Below are 20,844 nucleotides of genomic sequence, written 5' to 3'. Positions count from 1 at the left end.
TGTCCCTTGTTCTCTGATTGTTACACAGAAATCTGTGCTTCCCTGTGACTGTTCCTGTCCAAAAACATCTCTCAATCCGAGAGAAACTGAGCAACTTACAGCATTCTAGATACGGTCTGATCAACTAATTTGTGTTGTGGCATCAGTATTTCATGATTTCTATTAAATTATCCTACATGTAACAGTCTATACTTTCCTATGCTCTTTTCATGCATCTAAATGATAACTCATAGCCCTTACGTGATCTCTGCAGCTTGCTACCAAGCTAGTTGTAAGATCCCAAAACTGAGGAATTAATCTTGTACCTCAGTAATTCTTTTAGTGTAAGCTATCTTCCTCTGGATTTATCCACTGAAATGCTGAAACTGGGAAACCTAGAGAAATCTAGTTGAATTCTTTGGTGCCCTATAATCTACTGAAATCTGGAAATCTAAGGCTAATATACTTCCACTATTTATCAAATGATTTATCTTACCATATTTTGCAAGGATGAATGTATTACAGCTAGAGGTAACTCACCTCTTTAATGCAACTACAAGGCATTGGTCACCATTTAGCATATAATAACAAAGAATATAATGGAGTTAAATTAAGAATGGGACACTGAAGGCTGGACATCAAGGAAACTTTCTGAAAATGATTATATAGAGGTTTTGGAACAGGGTCTCATGGGAAGTGGCGGAAACCCTATTTCTTGGCACATTAAAGTTATGGGCAAAGCATTAGAAATGCAACAGAGAACAATCTTACTTGTTTCACTGGACTGGATGATTTCCCAGCTCTTCTCCTTTTCAGCTCAAGAATTCCACACCAGCAATGCTGAACAAGTACTAAATATTGTTAGGCTAAGAGGAATTTCCTGGGCTGTATCTGTACAAGGGAATTCTCAATTAGAAATGCCTTCTACAGCAGGACTTTGGCCAGTGTGAAGAGAACATTTACAGTTACTTCCCTGCCACTGCAAAAAAGTGTCAACTACTCATTTTTATTACACATTAAGCCCTAGGAGCATTTCTGTCAGCACTGTACAGACACCTGCCTTCACTCTGGAGTAGCAGGAGCTCCAAGGAGAGTGTGCTATTTGGTCTGCTCCTCGTTCTGTGGATGTCTCACATTCAAGTACCTAACAAGCCCATGCCTGCTTATTCAATGTGCTCTGATAAGAGCATAACCTGAGGCTGTATTTTAGTGTTTCAGGATGGTCTGAAATTATGTGGGAACAGTTTTGCAAATACACAGGGAGAGACCTTGTCAAACAATCAAATTGTTTTTACAATCCAACCCACTCAATTATCTCTGGGAGTAGATGTAAAAACAGACCCACTTAAATCAACAGAAAAATAGTGAAAGAAGATGTAAATCACTGGGCAGGGGAAATGCACCACATACTTTTACATCTGCAAACAGGAGACAGAAGTATGGTCACACAAAAGCAGGATGCTCTTTTATAATATAGAGAAAACACGCAGTAGTAATTTTCTCCCCTCCTTTCTCCCTTTTAAAACCTCTACCCCAATTTTTTAGCAGATTAAGTGCAGCCTGTTCCTTACAAAGTCAGTTCTACATCCTACAGTCTGTTCACCAGGTATTTCTTTGGAAACTCTAATGCTGTACTGTACCATGACTAACATCTACTGTATCTTATTAAGTGAAAGAGAAAGGAGAAGAAAGGAGAGAAAGAAGGGGAGAGGAGGGGAGGGGAGGGGAGGGGAGGGGAGGGAGGAGAGGAGAGGAGAGGAGAGGAGAGGAGAGGAGAGGAGAGGAGAGGAGAGGAGAGGAGAGGAGAGGAGAGGAGAGGAGAGGAGAGGAGAGGAGAGGAGAGGAGAGGAGAGGAGAGGAGAGGAGAGGATGCCATTTTATCTTCACATCAACATGTGAAGGCCTATTTCCACTGAGCACATTTTTCTTCCACCAACAGAACTGTGCTGTTGCAAAAAGACACCAATTTCACCCTGAGGTGAAAAGGCAATGCCTCACAAAAGCAGAATTATGAGGAACCTAAGTAATATTATCAGATGTCAGATTTAAAACAAAATAAAAAGCTTTTCTCACAGTGCTGAAGTTAACTATAGCCCAAAGTAGAAATGGCTCAAAAAGTAAGCAGATTAGTTTATGGAAGATGGGTACTTCAGCAATTTTTATAGGCAATGGTCTAAATACAAGCTCCAGCATTGGAAATTGCTACCTTTCTGATTGCTGAAAAATGTTTCTTCTCTCCCTCCTAAGCATCCTCTCTTGAACATTATCCTTTGATAGAGCACATAGTCAACCAGCAGAAACTTCCTTTGTTCTGATATGAACTGTGCTCAAAGTCGCACCTCTTTTCCTTTTTTCCACCAGCACGAGGTAAATTTACTCTGCAGGGTTGCACTGGTGCAGCTGCAGGGCTGCAAAAGATGCTCAGCTCAGTCTAGACAAAGTCTGTCCTCACATATCATATATTCTAATGTTTGCAGCTCTGGGAAGGAGTTTTCTGGCACAGAAAATGTTCTCATGTGAAGCAGATTTGCTTGTTTACTGTGAAATAATTTACTTTCTTTGAAAGATTAAAAGATAGGCTTTTTATGGTTCATGAAAAACCTGGGTCTGAATCAGAGCAGAGGGCTGCATTCTCTGCATTCCTGACAGGTCTCAAGGGTGAGTCCTGGCATCAGCTGCAGAGAAAACAGCACAGAGTGCTGAACACAGGTCTTGGCACCGTGGGGTAAGAAATATTTCAAACACTGATACAGATGCCCTTAGAAGCTTTGTTACAGTCAGATACAGTAACAGCCTTAAATGAACCAGCTGACTGGTTCATCTTCAGAACAGCATATATCAAATGAGCTGTGAGGTCTTGAAAAACATTTCTGCCTTTGAGTTACTTTAGTTATTCAAGGCCTCAGCTGAACACTCAGATGTGGTTTCACAACTGCCTCCAACAAATCTAAGACAGTGGTGTCTAGGGAGTGGATGACCCCATTTTTCTGCTCACCCTCCCCTGTGTGTCAGTGCTTTCAGTCATGTGGCCATGCAGTGATTTGCATCTACTAAGCCACCTGAAAATTTTAACTACAGGGTTCATTTTCAGTCAGACTGCAAGGGAGCAACCACTAATGCCAAAGAAAGGGAAGTGATGGAAGTGCGCAGTCAAAAGCAGGGCCATTCTTTCACCAGCAGTAGAAATGTTACATCTGCTTATGCTGACTGTGAAACAGCACCTGTAGATTATTTCTAGAACATGTCTCTAGAAATAACAACCTTGTCATAAACCCTCTGTCTCTATGAGAGCAGCTGGTATGACTCTTCCAGACAAGCCTTAAAAATGTAAAGATTTTTATGATGGGCAACAAAAATAAAGTTGGCTTTGAAAATTATCTTACATTATTATAATGTAGATGAATAAGAAACTTCTAATTTCCTAATTCTGTTGATGTGTATTTCCATACTGCCCTTTGATTAATATTGTGACACTGAATAATCTCTTCTGTCATTGTTATTTTCATATAAATCTGCATCTTCTTAGTAAACATCTGATCTGAGTCAAGTCATCATAAATATATCTTAAAATGTTTTTAGTCATCTGCAGACCTTACCGTCAATGTGCTGATAATGATTTTTGTTCTTAAGATGACTCCAGAGATAAATGACTCATTTTATGTGATGGAAATAACCTTCCTAGAGGGTGTTGGGAGGACACAATAAAGATCCCTCCCGATGTTAAAACATCAGAAAAATTCACTAATTTTTTCACAAAGCCAGACACATGGACTTTTTATGCAGATCTGTGTATTAGGAGGGAAGACAACAAATTTGATCTTACTGCACTTCTACATAGCCACAAACTCTCAGCAGCAACAGCACTGGCAAGCTCAAACCCACATATTTTGATCCACTGGGTGCCTGTCTGTGACTCGTTTTCCTTTTCAGGGACATTTGGGTAGACTAGACAAATGCACCATAATGAAAGAACTGGAGATGAGGGCCCAGATCTCAGGTGATGTGCTTCCTCACAACAGTGAAGTGCATACCAAAACAGTGCCACTTCCACCTGTCAGAGGAGGGAAGAGCTATGATCTTATTAAATCATGCATGAGATAAAATCAAGTGTCACTGTACTGATTTCTACTGATTTCATTAGGACACTCTTTAACACTTAGTTTAACCGGTGGGAGGTGGTTGCTTAATTTCATAGGTATCCTCTGATGTCTGATGGTAACTTTAAATAGATTGCTCAGTCAGGTCCCCTTAGGGTTCCTCAATGTATCTCAGGTTAAAGCTGCACTGCAAGAGACTCAGAAGAGGTGGCCATAAAAAAAGAGGAAAAAAAAAGATAAAAAACAAGGCAAAGCAAAAAAAAAAATCTTTGCATGGGATCTCATCAGTCATACTGGCTCAGACAAGAGTCTATATTTTAACTATTTACTAATGGGGGGCATTTACTGGAAAATTACAATGCAACAGTGGGAAGAGAAGTATAGAGAAGTACTCATTCCTCTTTGGAAGAGAGTTTTTCTGTCATTTTTGGTGTTGTTTTTGCTGCTGTAACTAACTTACATATTTGTTTTTACAAAGTAAGCCCCGTTAGTGAAAATTATTTTATGCTCCCTTGCTACTATACCAACAAAATGAAATCCAAGTTCTTGCATGATGTGACATGTAAACCATTTGCACTGAAGTGACTGCCAGAAATGGATGGAAAGTTTTTATCCCGAAGAATACTTAAATAAAATGCTAGCATAATCTAAAATTATTTACTGAAAGTAACTGCGGAATATTTTGTGCCCTCTCTTTTTTTTTTTTTTTTTTAGAGCATCAGCAGAGAAAGTGATGTATTTTCCCTTCTGTGTTGGATAAATCTGAAAACAAGTGGGTTTTTCTTAAAAAAGATGACATAAACCAATTTTGTTGGCATTTCACGGGGAAAAAACCCCTCAGTAGTGCTGACATCTAAGGTAAAGCATACGTTTTCAAAGAAAGTATTGTAAGTGTTTTACAAACACTAACATTTTGCCAGTTTCACTCAAGACCCTGATGCGGGCGAGTTTTTAAGACCTGGACAGCCTTGGCTACACCTAGATGCTCTGATCACAACTGCATACCCTTATCTCACTTAACATTCTTGTATGCCAAGATTCAGCTTCATTTCCTTTCTTTAATGCAGTCAAAAGTTAACAGAAATAGATAAATTGATTATTCCATTTTGATAATACAACTTCAGATTTTCCAGACACCAAATTCCTCCTTTGCTCAGAGAAAGTTAGAACTGAGTGCCCATTCTTCTACACCAGGAAAAACGTGACAGTTCATTAGCTTTTGCTATCCAACTCTAAAATTACAGTCACATCAATCTACCTCCTCTGTCCTATGGAGCTTCTCTGTTATCACAAAGCCTATTCAAAATTTCCCCAAGGGCCAAGACCAACACTTGAGAAAGAGTCTCACTTTGCACAAAACCAAAAGCATGCCCTATTACCCAGCATCTGAGACATCCCTGCCCAACCTCATTCTTTCTAGTGCTGTTATTTCAGACCCGTATCAGGTCTCAGTCTGAACACAGCTGGGAGCAGTGATCTCCACCCTGCCCCCCTGAGCCCGTGTAACACTAGTTTGAATCTTTTATTCATTCACTGACAGAAATGTCAAGAGATTTCTTTAAATGACAGCAATATGCCTGGACTACCGGTCTGCCAGAAAGATTCTTCAGCATTGTGTAAATAACTGGCTGTTAAAGAGAGACTACTTTGAAGTTACCATTTGCAGCACCCAGAGCACTTGGGTTGGGTAAGTTTTTACTGGGCTACTTTCATGGCAAGCTGTTTTTGTCCCAACTGAAGAGTTTCTTTGTGAGCAACGAATGAGGATGCATCTTAGGAATGGTCTGATACTTCAAAAGATGATTCTTGTAGTTTATCTTGCAGTAAGCTTCTCCTCTGAAGGAAACACTGCAGAGCCTTTGTATTGATCACAGTGATAGTCTTTTATCACTGGGGTCTCTGCACTATCACTATCCAAAGCAAACCTTTGCAAGCTATGAGTTTTATTAATTGATGTATGTATAGATATATACATGTCTTTTATAATTCAACACTTTTTTACTGCAAACACTTCAAAACAAGCTAGTCTTGCTGAAGTCCATGAAGGTTTACTCACTGCCTGGTGAACAACTGCAATTTAGACTATTTTTGGAATGGTAAAGTCAAGAATGTCTTTATGTTTAAAAACCAGAAGTTTGGGGGTTTGGCGTTATTTTGTTTAGCTGTGTTTCCTGTACTAAGTTTCAATGGAGGTAAAAAAAAGAAGCATTTGCACACCTAAGCAGCTAGCCAAAGGTAGAAGTTATGATCAGAAAAGGAAAATGGATAGCTAAAACACATTTAGTAAAAGTTTCTAACCAGCAATCAGTGAAGATTGACATTTAAAACCATACCACATTTATCACATTCCAAGCAACACACCCCTACAGTTTTCTACGTATCCAGACAAAAGTTTATTTTAAAGATGTCAAACACTAAATGTTTTAAAACATTTATTAACTTTTAATTTAACTTTTAAACTATTAATTTTTAACTTAAAAAGCCCATGGTCATGGTTATGCTTTTTTTTTAAATAAGAAAACAATGACACACTAAGTTCTAGGTGTGAAAGCCATTACTTACGTCTGTGCCCATATACTTGATTTATCCTTGATCACAGAATAATTTAACTATTTTAATACTCTGCCTTAGCTGCAATGACACTTGGATGCTTATCCGAACACAGTAAAAACTTGCATGTGGATAATCCCTCAGCCTGAACAACTCTTGTTCGCAGCAGCACCAAGAGTACCAGCTGATGGGTTTTAACACATGATTTCTAGCATGCAAGTATCAGATACTTGAGCAAATGTACATGCTTTACAAAGCAATCCTGGCAATGTTCTCTTACAAGCAGGTCTTTTGCTGTGGTAGATTTCTGCGTCTTTTGAACTTCCTTCCTAAGAAGGCTACCTGATCATGGAAAAACTCCTGCTCAGTTCTGTATATATTTTTTCCTCATTTCATGCAGAACTTAACAGAAATGTCCTGCTGGAAACCTTGTAACATTCTGCAGTTTTAGCTTAAATAATTTTATGCATCAATAGAAACACTCATTGAAGCTGCTACTGACTGATAATTGGGAAACAAAATAAGAGCAACTCAGAAGAACCCATCTCTCCTTTTGGTCTGTTTTGAGTTACATGACCAATCTTTCCTGATCTCAACAGCCACATTCTTTCAGCTTTGGATTAGACTACATCCTACAGACAACGAAAAAGACTAGTCCTAACACACTGGTTTACGTATGTTTTATGTGACAAGGAAACTTCCCCGTGTTTACCAAGATGATGTAATTTTCTGTTGTTGCTTCCTGCCTTCATTCACTCTGAAGCCGGATGTTCATAGTTACATCACAAAACAATGGGAAGACCTTTGCACAAACTAATAATAAGAATGAACTGCTTTTTTCAACATGAGCCAGGCTAATTTCTACAATATGGCGTAAAATGCAAAGTGAATTCTTTCAGTTTCCTTTTTCAGCAGTTCTCCTTTTTCTGTCTTTATCGTAAGAGTTACTGTCATAGCAGTTCTGATACTCAGAACAGAAAAAGGAAACAAAAAAATCATGAGCAGGCAACAAACCCCAGAGATACCCAACATGTACACAGCATGGCAGCTCCTCAATATGCTCCAGAGATGCTGTGCCAAGCTACAGCAGCTGATTCTGGGGGCAGGGCCAGCAAGCGTGGAAATGGGGTCAAAAAGTGAGGAGCTGGCAGGGTTTCTCCAGCATTAATGGAGGACACGGCTAAATCTTCTGCAAGTGAGCTCATGTCTGAGCCAAAGACAACCAGGAGAGCTGGGAGAGGGGCAACAGTGGCAGGAGGCCTGGTCATACGGGGTACTCTTTAACAGCTGGCTTGGGAAACAGCTGTGATTTTGGCTGCCAGGTCCTCTTGAGCTTCCTCCAGCACAACCCTATTTGGAATCATTCAGTAACATATGGAAGGAAGCACTGAATCCATATTCACAGAGGTGGAAAATCAGAGCATGATGGTGTGGCATTTTCACAATTATCTGTGGGGGTTTTTCAGGAAAAATACCTGGGATTGAGCAAGAGCTTTATCTTAAAATGGACACCTCAGAAACTTTAACTGTAGCTGTCTGACTAAACGTACAAAGGAAGTCAGTATCACTACAGAAGCTTGACTGATGAGAGTTTCAGAAAACTGGCACATATTTATCCCGCTGTAATCAGTCATTATTTAATTTAGAGCCAGCAGTCAGTAACTGACTACTTGTACCGCAAGTAACTAATTACTTGTTCAACAGTAATCACAACAACTTCAGTCCTGGCTGGAAAGCAGTTATTTTCAGAGACACAACTTCAATTGTAAACATGGTTCACATTGCTATGTTAAAAGGAAAATAAAAACCTGCGGAAACTTACCACTGAGGTAAGAGCCATCTGAAAACTGTAGATTCGTGCAAGGCCAAAGTCAGCTAGCTTTATCTGCCCGTTGCTGGTTACGAGGATATTTTGGGGTTTCAGATCCCGATGCACCACACGATGCGAATGCAGAAAATCCAGTCCCCGAAACAGCTGAAGCATCATATCCTATATATAAAGAAGAAATCAATATGCAGTTATCAAGACAAGGTGGCAGGCAAACAAGTAAACCCCTGGCCATAATCTGCAAAACTAATTTAATAAATTTCACTTAAATATGTGCACAGGAGATAAAACCAACTATTAATATAAAATAGACAGGATGCTGCTAGAACAAATGGAATTGAACCAATGTCCTTATCAAGTTAAGGTATGGTTTCTCGTTGATTTATCTGAGGTTGACTAACAGTAGTATAAAGATTAATCAATATACTTAAAAAAAATAGCAAAAGTATGTCTCTGTATCTCCATACAACTTCAAAAGAATGATGTCCAAGTAAGAGAAATACATAGCAGTTTTTTGCTCTTAACTTTAAACCACACGCCACTTTGCATTCTCACTAGATTATGCATGGTGAAGTGAAATTTTACCATTCATTTTAACAGACACAAGGACCTGTTTCAAACAGAAAAACTGTTTAAATGACAAATTTAATTTTATTTAATGTTATAGAAGGAAAAGGTTCACTTGGCAAAACCTGTTGTATAGAACTTACTGAATAGGACAGAAACTACCTTTAGATTAAAGTTTAGCACTAAAACAGTGGAATAAACATAAGCAGCATTTCTGATTTTTCTTTCTGTTTTCTTATAATGATACAATCTTCTGTGACATTTCCACAGCTGAAGGAACTATTTTATCTGTACTCATGTTTTGACATTGATCTTAGTAATGTGAAAAGAATGAACCAGCAGACTCAAAACCAAATACTAGAAATCCCCTGCATTCCAGATTAAAAGAATACTGTCAACTTGAAAATTGTATTTGCAGAACAGGCAAGAAGATGCTGTAACAAGAAAGAAAAAATATTGATAAATAAGTTTATTTTCTGCATGCACTTGACTGTAGCTCATGAAACTGCATTTCTGCATATGCTGGTGGCATACACCCTTTCCATAATCCATGCAGCAGGGTGTCCTCCAATTCTGTTGTTAGCAACCACAATGATCTTGGAGAAGGGCATGGCATGAAATATGAGAAAAGAGATGAAGGCTAAATTGAAGTTGGTTGCTTTTATTCTTCTCTATGGACTTGGGCATGTTGCAAGTAAATATTCAAGGCACACTACTGAAAGGAATTATATCTGAACATGGGTGTAAAAATAGCTCAAAAATTCAGCTTGATAATATTGGTTTAGTTGGATACATTTTTAAGGTATGCTTTACAGACATTGCTAAATAATTAATACAAAACTATTGTTTTCTTGTAATGTTTCTTGATCATCTCTACAGAAAATACTATAAAATATATAGATATTAAATTTGGAAGCTCCCACCTGACCTCTGATAAAACATGGCTATTTCTGTATACAGCTGGCTCATAAAGCATTCAGCTTTTATTTGAAGATCTCAGTGATGGAGATTTTACCATGAAATTATGGATGCTGTGACAGTATTAAATTATTACCACCTCTGAAGGAAGGTGGTAAACTCGGAACCCCATTTTCTGCTAGGTGATGCCTTTTATTTCCTTTGCTTCCCCAGGAAAAATCGGGAACTGGTAATTTTGACAACTGGTATAATACAGTTTGGACCCTTAAAAGAAATATACAGAGTGTATTGAATCCTCTTGTACTTACATCGTTTTTCTTTGCAGGTCAGAAATTTGTAAGAATTTGGGCTACAGCTCTGGAGGTTTCAGTCATCAGTAGAATTAATACGTGTCATTATCTGCTCACTCTGTGCCATTTTAACTTTCATCAAATCCTAGAAGTCTTTGGATCAGTCTTGCAGATGTGAAGAACATGCCAAGAACATTTAGGTGTATGGTTATTTTAAGTATGAACTTAGTTGTTTCACTGAATTTGGGCCAACTTTTTTCTTTTTTATTCCAGGTTGACAGAGTATCAAACAAGAAAATATTTGAAGAACTGAAAGATTAGTCAGTAGACCCTGGTAAGTCCCTTTTGGGTGACATTCATGTATCCTATTCATTTGTCAACTCTGTAAACTCATTCAGGCAGTTACCAAACATATCAAGAACATTTTTCCAACAACTGATGCTGGTTCTGTTTCAACTTTCTTCCTCAAGCCCAGCATAACACAATTCTGCTCTGCTCATTTCAAGCTGCAAGCAATGTCCTCAGGCTCTAAATTCAGAGTCTTCTTCCAGTCACAGGTAAAAAAAGAAAGTATTTGACAATGGAAGCTGGCGTATCTTCCTTTCTACCCACCGGACTCAAAAGATGAATATAATTTACAGAAGTTCTCTTTACCCACAAAAAAAATGAGATGTGTTGCAGAAAAGTGTACTGCAAAAGCGTAAATTTAAAAGGTGTTAGAAAGAAGAAGAGCAACATGAGGGAAAAAAGTGCTGTATCTCCTCTTCCAGGAAATTCAGAGTGAGTCCTTATAAGCTATTTTCTAGTATTCAGGTAGGATTGTTGATTACACTTATTACTTACTACTATGGGTATTAAGAGATTTCAGTTCAAAATTATCTTGGAAGAACAGCCCAAAGTTTCATGTGTGTAAAGAAGGGCACTTGAATGTAAAATGACTGTCTATTTGTGATTCATTACTGTCCTGTTTCTAAATTCTCAGCAAGTTAGAAAAAGAGCAGAAGCCAAAATCACAACATAGCCTTGTTATTATGAACTTTAAATACAGAATAACAAATGCTGCAGCTTAAAATTTCGTGCTGCACACAAGCCTAGTAAAAACCATTAGGCCTTGCATTTGGAAAATGATTTCATTCACTTGGTCAGCCACTTGCAAGAAACATCAGACAGGGTCTGGGCTGTGTGCTCTCTTTGACACTGTAACTAACATCAGAAGATACTAACCTTTGCTAGAAAATTGGATTAAGGCTGTAAACATGCACGAGCCAGATCACTACCTAATTAAATCAGGATAATTTCACTCATCTAACGGAAATGCATCCATTTTTATTAGTGACGAGTACCCAGTATTATCTCAATTACCAAGTTCTAGAAATAACTGCAAGAGTGTCCTCATGTGCCTCAAGGATTAGTTTTTTCCATGTCTGCTTTTCCCTGAGAAATTTTCTGTGGTAGACAGGCATACCACACTTTGGCATTACAGAGAAAATCGTACTTCAAAAGTTAATTGAAAAATGATCAATTCTATTCAACAAACCTTCGTGCTTTAGGAGATTGAAGGAACAAGCTCTAATGAGTCATGACCAAACCTCTACTGATGTCTATCAGTGTTCTTTGGATATTGTATGTTTGCAAACAAAGACACAGAATGTGCCTGTCATTTCAGATTAGAGATTTCTGCCATGCTCTAGTATCACAAAACTGATGATAATTGGCTGTTGCTCAAGTTGGAGACACATACATACATTATCCCACTGCAATTCCTTTCAGACAATCACAGCTTTACAATCTTTTTCTTATTCAAGCTACATGTTCAATGCCATCTATGTGCAAATATAAAATATTTACCTGTAACTCAATTGAAAACTGAGCTATTTTGGGACGCAATGAACAAGTACACTTCCTTTAGAGGAAAATACATACCTTTATTTTTTTAAAAGTCTCATAATGGAAACAGGAGCAAAATTTGTTACGGAAATGCTGCGTCTTTGCTTGTTCCACCATGTAAGGTATTGATGATGATTGCTCAGTCCAACATTTACTGAATTTATCAGCTCTGAATGTCAGGACCAAATTATGATGAACTTTTCAACCAATACCATATTATGTCATGAGTCTCAATAGTACACAGAAGTATGTCCTGCATATTCTTCCTCTCTCATCAGCAAGGATGGGGCTGGGTTTGGGATAGGCTGAGCAGCTGCTTCTGCCTCTGCCAAAGGCAATATTCATGGCTCACATTTCCCGACTCAGGCAGCAGGAACAGAAAGCCTTGATTTCCTACACACTTTCGTCTCCACCTTGTCCTATCCCCTCTATGCTTCACTGACCCCTCTTAACCCTCTTCCAGGATCCATAAATCCCTTCCAAGCCACTAGTTTTCAAATACCACTCCGATCCTTTTAAGAGTCACCCACCATCTTGACTCCCACAAAAATACCTGTCAATTATCTGCAGCAACTTACTGCTTGTTTAAGACCTGCCAGATTCTCTGGAGGATTCTGCCTGCCTAATCCAAAAGACGATGGCATGGCTGTCAACCAAAACATTCAAGTACCTACTCAAAGACAAAAGAAGCTATGGAGCTGGTTTTGGTGTCAGTGCCTAGGCACCAGCAGCCAGAACTGCAGGGGCCTCAGTCGGGGGAGACCAGGGGCTGTGCCCTGCCAGACACCCTCGGCTCCAGCCAGCTCCGACGGACCCACCGCAGTGCATGGCTGGGCCAGTCAGACAGGACGGTGGTGCCTCCATGAAGATATATTTAAGGGCAGAAAAGGCTGCAGGGAAAGACGAGAAGAGAACAAAAGGAGTGAGAAACTGCACTGGGGACACCAAGGAGAGAGAGAAGTAAGAGAAGTAAGAGGAGAAAGTACTCCATGGTGGAGCAGATATCCACACTGCAGCTTATGGAGCAGGCAAGTATTCCTGAGGGAACTGCAGCTTCTGGAGATGATCTAGGGTAGAGTAGGCACAGTGTGAGGAGGAAGGAGCAGAAGAGGGGAGCTGCTCCTGTGCTGGTAGGGCTGGGGAGAGTCAGAAGTGATGTGTAGCCTGGAAAAAGGCAGGGGAAGGTGTTATTTGAACATCTGCCCCTTTTTTGCCCACCACCTGATTTAGCAAGTATCAACCTTGACTGGCATGAGACTAAGTCGATTTTCCCCAGGATAAGCCTGCTTTGCCCATGATGGTACTTGGAAAGCAATGTTCCTCTCTTATCTCAGCCCATGAGCTTTTTGCTCCTTGTTGCTCTCTACCTTCTGTAGCTGAGGTGCAGGAAGTCAGTGAGCGCCTGGATGGGAGTCTGACTGCTGGACTAGGCTAACCCACCACCATGGTAAAGTAAAGCGGCTGGGTTTTGTCTTGGTAAAGGGGATCACAGCAAGATGCAACCTGAAGAGAAACACCAGAGTAATATTTCTTCAGAGAACACTGGCACCCTGAGGTAACATACACTTATGACTGGCTGCTCGTCATGTGAAGCTCACGCTTTTCCCCCACTGCCTACGATGTGAAGGAAGAAAAACATTTAAGCAGATTGCCCTTCGTTACAGTGATAGGAGTTCCTAATACCAAAAAGAGTAATTCAGTGGAAGCCCACAAATATACTCAGTTGTAACACCAAATAAAAGCAACACAGTACAGAGCCTTGGAAACTACAACAGACACTAAATTTGTACTAACACACAGGCTTTACATGGCTTTTCTTTTTTTTTAACTGCCTATTTTCCTCTTCTTGCTCTATTTCTATGCTAACGTTTTGTAAAGCACAATAATCCTTTGGCATCTCCTAACGTTCCTCCTACTCTTCTGTGGAGTATCTCATGCACCTTCACAACTTACATCCTTGCACAGTTTGTGTCTATCTGTAACTCATTTTTCTTTTTGCTGAGCAGAATGGAATGTCCCTATTTTACATGACAGGTGTTGGAATACTCATCCTGAACATTTCCTGTAGGAGTGTTTGCGTAAAAGGCAACCACAAGTGTAAACAAAGGGGATGAGTTTTAGACAGCAATGGGTGATGAATCAGTCAAGGTAGTTTCATGAAAAGGCTCACTGCCTCTAACTGAAACGGGACCTTCTCAGAGCAGAAGGGGAGCAGGATGAGGCTTCTTTCATATCCTACTCAGTTATATAGAATCCCCAACCACTGAATGGCTTTCAGTTTAAAGGGTGATTTTACACATGCTGGAATGAAAGTTTAAAGAGCAGTCCCATTCTCTGGGGCCTATTTTTGAAGCAGAATAATTACAGCCCTTCTATGGTTATACTTTGTAACAAACAGTCAACATTAATTAATGCCAAAAAAACAATGGCATTCCTGAGGAATTACACAGTACAGATACATGAATAGCGAAAGACATGATTAATGTTACACTGAATCCTGAAGGCACTAGCAGTAATGTAGTGATTCCCTGTTAAATGCAGTGATTTTCTTTTTCAATTTTTGTCCTCACCCTGGGCTGGGAACCCATCACACCAGCCTATCTAGAATTCCATGATTGTGATGGTGGGGGCAGATGCAATTTGCTACAGTCTATGGAGCTGCAGGATACTCTTCTCCATGCAGCTGGCTGGATGCAGTGGCTGGGACACAGTAAGAGGCAGACAGATCCCTGCCCTTGTGCCCTGTTCCTTTTCTCAGAAGAAAGCTATTCTGATCAGTCTCCCTGCAGGGCATTCAGAAAGGGGATGAGGAGGCTGCCTTTGCCTTCTCCAGCCACACCACAGCTTCTCAGGACTCATCCATGATCCAACCAAATATATACAGGACACAGAGCTCTTAATTTTCTTTACATTGGTAACAATTTGTCTCAGACTAATCCTATTGCTTTCTATAAAAGTATTCACAGGGTAAGGCTCATTCCTCAGAAGGGAAGGCTGCTGTGATATTCCTGTCAATTAACTAGGAAGTACCACAAGAATGTGAACTTCACAGCATGTTCAATTTAAATTATGTTTACTGTTTTGATAAGAGAACAATAAATTCAAATGATCCATTCACTTAGCCATATTAATCAACCTTACTATACAAGATAACATGTTCATTTTCTGTTCATAGAGTAAAATACTGGGCAGAGAAAGATACAGCAATTCATTTAGTGTATTATTAATATCTGATAAGCACATGCAAGGAGTTGGTCTAATAATTGCTGGTGTTTTGTATGCTGATACCCTAAAGGTAAATAATTTGTTGAAAAATAATTAAGTTACATATATTTTTAAGTATGAAGCAAAATACTTGTGTAATTATCTTTGAATTGTAAAACTATTTTAATCATGTAAAATGTACTTTAATATACTTAGAGTAGATTAAAAGATTTGTTAAAATATATTCTGATGAACAGTCTCTAATCTATTTTAAATTACTTTTGTACGAAAGAAAGCACAGCTCATATAAGAGATTTTGGATTATCCAATTGTTAGGATGAAGAACCCCGCAGACATGCACACTCATGAAAGTATGCATGTATGTGTACATGCATTTTAATGTTTTGAATAATCCCATAGAAGACAATGCTATCTATAGTAGTCCACTGCAATAAACAGTGAAATAAATAGTTGTGTTGCTTGGTTTTGTGCGTTTTCTGGTTTTTTGTGTTTTGTATTTTTTTAATGGCTGTAATTACTTGTGTAGCAATTTAAAAGATACAATATCTCAAGGGGTGGAGTCTATAGAACACTGTTTCGAAGACTGTTTTGGTTGCTATTGGAAGTAGCAAGGTAATCAAGATTAGAAAGTCCTAAATAAATTCTTTTGAAATACAATAATTGGTCAATTAGTTCAGAGCCAGTCTAGTAAAAATGGCAAATGTCACTATTATGCACAGACCTGCCTCTGTGTTATGAACATTGTATGTCAGTCCCAATCAAAAGTACTGCAACTGTGCACAAGATTCAGGAAAAATGCAAAATTTTAACTGAATTACAAAGGTCCATGGTAGTCTTTGAAAAACTTTGAGGCTCATCAATGCTATTGCACGGCTGTAAACTTATGACTGAATTTTATGTATGTGTATCATAGCTTTCAGTATACTGAGGCACTGTTTTCCTTTGCTGTGCACCTGTAGGTAGACAGAATTAAACTCATAGCCACTACAGCAGGTTTAACACATTCTAGTCCCTTTGCTTAAACTGGACAACTTTTTCTTCTGAGTTAGAAAAGAACTGCTGAATTTGTACTGCCACAGGAGAACCTGACCAAACATACTCTGGAGTGCTCCAAACATTCCTCAAACACCAGAGTTCACCAGCAGCAAAGACAACATAAGAAGGACTAGACTAAGACAATAGACCTTAGTCAACAACAAGGACAACATTGACTGTGTCCAAAAAACTGCTCTGAGTAACTTTCTGTCTACCCTCCTTAAAATAGGGATCTGAATTAACATTTTAGGGATTGGTAAGAGTTCCAATCTAAGTACATCTGTTTTACCAGTATCTTAATGCTGACAGATTCCCACGCTGATCTCAGTAGCTGTGAATCAAAGACCAAATTCAGTATACGTAACATGTCTACTTAACATCTCTGGGGGACATAATGTACATACACATGCTTGGGCACACACGTGGATGCATTTTATTCAAGTATATGTAAGTCTTTCCACATCAATTTCTAATTTTATAGCTCAACACCTGTCAAGTCAGTTTGCAGTCTAGATCATTCAAGTTTTACTTTTTCATCTGCTATTTTTCACATTTGATGAGAAGAATATGCATGACTGAAAGGAAACCTATATAATTACTGTTCTACTTATGTTCCATCATTCAGTGTACCAAAAATTCCTATCAAAGTGGAATTACCAGACATGCAAATGAAACACACAGTATTTCTCATCTGGCTGCTGGTATTTGTCAGATAAAACACATGAGAATGAACAGAGGGAAAGTTTATTTTAACATTCTGACAGTAATTGGCAAATGTGGCACTGTTAGCAAGATTTGTCCCGCATGGAAAAATTTTGCAGCAGGTAAATGTAACTTTGTGATTAACAGTCTCTTTCAGTGCTCAAACCCTTCTACTCTTTGTGCCCTGTACACAAGGCACAGCTCTTAAAATAATCTATGGATCTGAGCCTAGATAAGCAAAACACCCATACTTCTTTCTTGTATCTCTGGATGATGATATCACAATTTTGTACATCCCCAAATACCTTCTGGGAAACTTCCTTTCTTTTATTACAAGCTTTTTATAACTGTACTTGAAACAGCAGTTTCTCACAGAGCTTCCTGGTTTGACAAGTTGTTACTGCTCTGTTCTTTTATTCCTCATACCATCTGAAAAAGAGATGAGGACTAAAATGTACCATGAAATTCCCCCAAACACTTTACTGCCTCACCCAGTTTGTAAAGTTCCATACAAATGACTTGAAATAGCACCTGTGATTTGTATGCATTGGCTGTGAAGACCCTTCTAGCACATGTCTAGGGACTGACACCAGTCTAAATTTGGTATCTAAGCATCACAGCAGGTCATATTGGATAGCTGGTGCAAAACTGCAGTTTGAATTCTGGAGCACACTTTTCATATAATCACAGCTTCTTTAATTATGTTTCTTGACAGGACAAGTCACATTCTTCCTTCAGCTGATGCTGCGAGCCTCTTTCTTCTGAAGTAAAATCCAGACTTTAGCTTGACTAAGTCAATCTGTTCTGGAACACTGTGTAGACTCCCCTACCTCTATCACCTCTCAGTAGAGCTTAGTGCTTTCAGTTTTTTAAAAAAGATTTTTGATTGCTCCTAATAGTATGTTATTTCCTTCTCTCATTGTGGGACATCACTGCCACTTCTTCTTCAGAGTCTTTGTTTCTGCATTACTACCCATCTGTATTTTGGGACATCATCCCTTGCAATCCTTGTGGAAGCTCTCCTGATGTAATCACAGAAATCAGTCCACCCAGAAAATCCACAAAGCTGGATATGACTCCCTTAAACCACTTTGGTACGCTTTGGGGAGGAGTTCACAGAAATCACTGTCTCACTCCCTGCCAGAATCTACAAACTACAGTAAATTATCAATCACTGATGAGTTGATTGTCCTCCTGTGCCTCTCACACCAGTCCTTACGAGGAATGGTATCAACAAACCAACCCTCTTCTCCAGGAAGAATGCTGCTCCAGCAGTACTACATACAGCTCTTTACCAGCATCTTCCTGATGACACTGGTCATAACAGCTCTTTCAAATTTCCTCGAACTCCATGAAGGGTTAAAATATGGCGTATGTTGACAGGCGACACTCCTCGGTGACAGGAAAGACACGTTGCTGTGGCGCCCAGATCTCGGCTTCTCCTTCCCTGCAGCTGTCTGTGGACAGCAGCTAATTGTATCCACTTGTTTAACCTCAGGGATAACGTCTGGAGGGGACCAAGTGCCACAAGCATACTTTTTTTTTTAACGGTCATTTCCTCTCTGGTGTAACTTGCATGACAGCATGTGACAAGCAGAAATTAATGGGGACACTGCTGTGCCAATACCTCTTGAATTGCTTTGACACTGGCTGCAGGCTGCCTGCTTGGCCACCCAGCCAAGACCTCACATGAAATGTGGCAAGGGGCCCACAGCTCTATTCACTAACAAGCCAGCTGGTCAGTGATTAGAAAGCTGAAACAACGCTGTGCACATACATAAAGAAAAATGCTTTACAAACAGCTTCGGACTTAGGTGGTAAAGTATCTTAGAAGAGTAAATCTGGAAGTTTATCTTAGGGACTGTTAACTTCAGCTTCAACATTAGAGATAATGCAGAAGGCCCTGGAAGATGACTGGTTGACACTGCCACCTAAGCAAGCTCAAGAAGGGCTAACCTCAGAACAAAGATGAACATCTTGATGTGCTCAAAATCATGTGCAAACAGCTTAGACCACATGGATTCTGGTCTGGAGCAACATTCAAATTATGTAAATATATAGACTTATGACAGACTACTCTTCCTAATGGTCTATCAACACCTTGGCAAGATTACTGAGATTTCTACAGAAGTTCTCATTGGATCTGTCTGCAGTGTTTATACTGATTTGTTTATATGCTGATACGTAACAACAAAGGATGAACCTTTAGAAGCATCCCAAGGGATTTGGCTGATCAGATCTCATACATCCAAGGCAGATTTGCACCTTTCAGCCCAGACTTTTTTGAAAACTGTCAAATCCTTGGCTAGACAGAAAAGGCTCAAGATTGTTCCTTGAATTTCTCTCCTCAGTTGCTTTTTTAAATAGTAGCAACTGAAAGTGCACAGACTCTTGATGGAACACCTGACGGCAACATGAAAACAAGTTATGCTTTTTTAAAACTAAGAAAAAAACAGTCAATAGGATCCTAGAGATCGGGAACACAACCACCATTTAAAATCAGTAAGACTTGGGCACCTAATTCCTAGGGCTCCTTCACAGTTATAAACTCATCCCAGCAATTTTTGTTTAATGAAAAACTTGTTTAAACTTATTATAACACAGGCCTGATCAAACTCCTGATATATAAGGAAATATATTTGTGGCTTATACAGATACATGAGAGCTCAAGACACTGGAAAAGGAGGTGGCTGGACAGCAGAGTCACTTTCTCAGATTAGAAATTGGGGTTACTGAAGAGTTTGGACCTAATTTTGAGTGCTTCCATCACAGAAACTTTGAGGAATTCAGCATAGGCATAAATGGCACTTGCATGCTGAGGAAGAAAATGGCCTCATATTAGGCACAATGAAGTCCAGGGAAGTTACCGGGACTCTACCCATCAATTTTCAAAGACCTGAGCTGGTCCCACTGCTTTTCAGTATTTCCATTTTCCTCCCACACTCACTGGAACCAACAGCACCTTCAGAGAGATGTAACCAACCTTCACTGAGACAAAAATGTCAGCATGACACCAGGCATCAAAATACTAGTATCCTCTAAAGTTAGACACTCTTCTAATAAATAGTTAACAGTTTTTATTAAAGATGTGAACACAGAGGAAAGTAAGAAGACAATCCCTTCCTAATCTCCCCAGGGAATACGTAATAAATAAAGCTTTTAAAAGTCACTTCGGTTTTTTTTTTTTTTTTGCTTGTAGTGTACTTGGCACGCAGAAGAACTGTGATGCTCGTCAGTGCTGTACAATGGCTCAACATTGGGGTCTATTACTACCCCAGCTCTAGTCATAGGAGTACATTTAAGTTTGTTGCCTCTCTCTCCATATTATAAATTCAGGGATAATGGTTAACTAATTCACAAGTCTTGCAAAGATTAACTAGTTAATGTTTGTTAAATACTCCAAAGAGCAAGAATCTGCTTTCAGTTATAAGGGCTTAACAACCTTCAAGAAAATCAAAGATATACAGAAGAGGAAAGATTTATTTTGTATCATTCATGGGCAGAAATGGGTTTCAAGAAAAAACTGAGAGGGGACAGTGGCCTACTGGAATCAGCTTGCCCAGGATATCCCATCTAAGAACTTTACATATAGTTTTGCAATGCTGTTAAAGCATTGTTTAAGCTCTGAAAATATCAGAATGAGCATCTTATTCATGCCTTACTACACCTAAATTAAAAGTAGGAAACAAGATACTGTTTTCTTGGAAGCACAATTGTTTCTCGGAAGCACTCAGCAGATCGAGTTATTCTCCATGTTTACAGCAGC

General features: G+C 39.2%; 1 protein-coding gene across 6 annotated transcripts in view; it reads right to left on the bottom strand.

Moving 5' to 3' along the window:
- The window catches only part of CDK6 (cyclin dependent kinase 6), a 139,425-nt gene that overhangs the window by 73,085 nt on the left and 45,496 nt on the right, over nt 1–20,844 (bottom strand). For all 6 annotated transcript variants that reach the window (XR_005601625.1, XM_039550162.1, XM_039550161.1 and 3 more), the window contains exon 4: nt 8,449–8,616. Coding sequence is in view for 5 of the 6 variants with exons in the window: in XM_039550162.1 (XP_039406096.1) it covers nt 8,449–8,616 (168 nt within the window). In the remaining variant the exon portion in view is untranslated. The remainder of the gene's footprint in view (nt 1–8,448; nt 8,617–20,844) is intronic.

The sequence above is a fragment of the Corvus cornix genome, chromosome 2 (assembly GCF_000738735.6).
Source record: "Corvus cornix cornix isolate S_Up_H32 chromosome 2, ASM73873v5, whole genome shotgun sequence".
NCBI classification, from domain to species: domain Eukaryota; kingdom Metazoa; phylum Chordata; class Aves; order Passeriformes; family Corvidae; genus Corvus; species Corvus cornix.
This window is presented reverse-complemented; position numbering and strand designations above follow the sequence as displayed.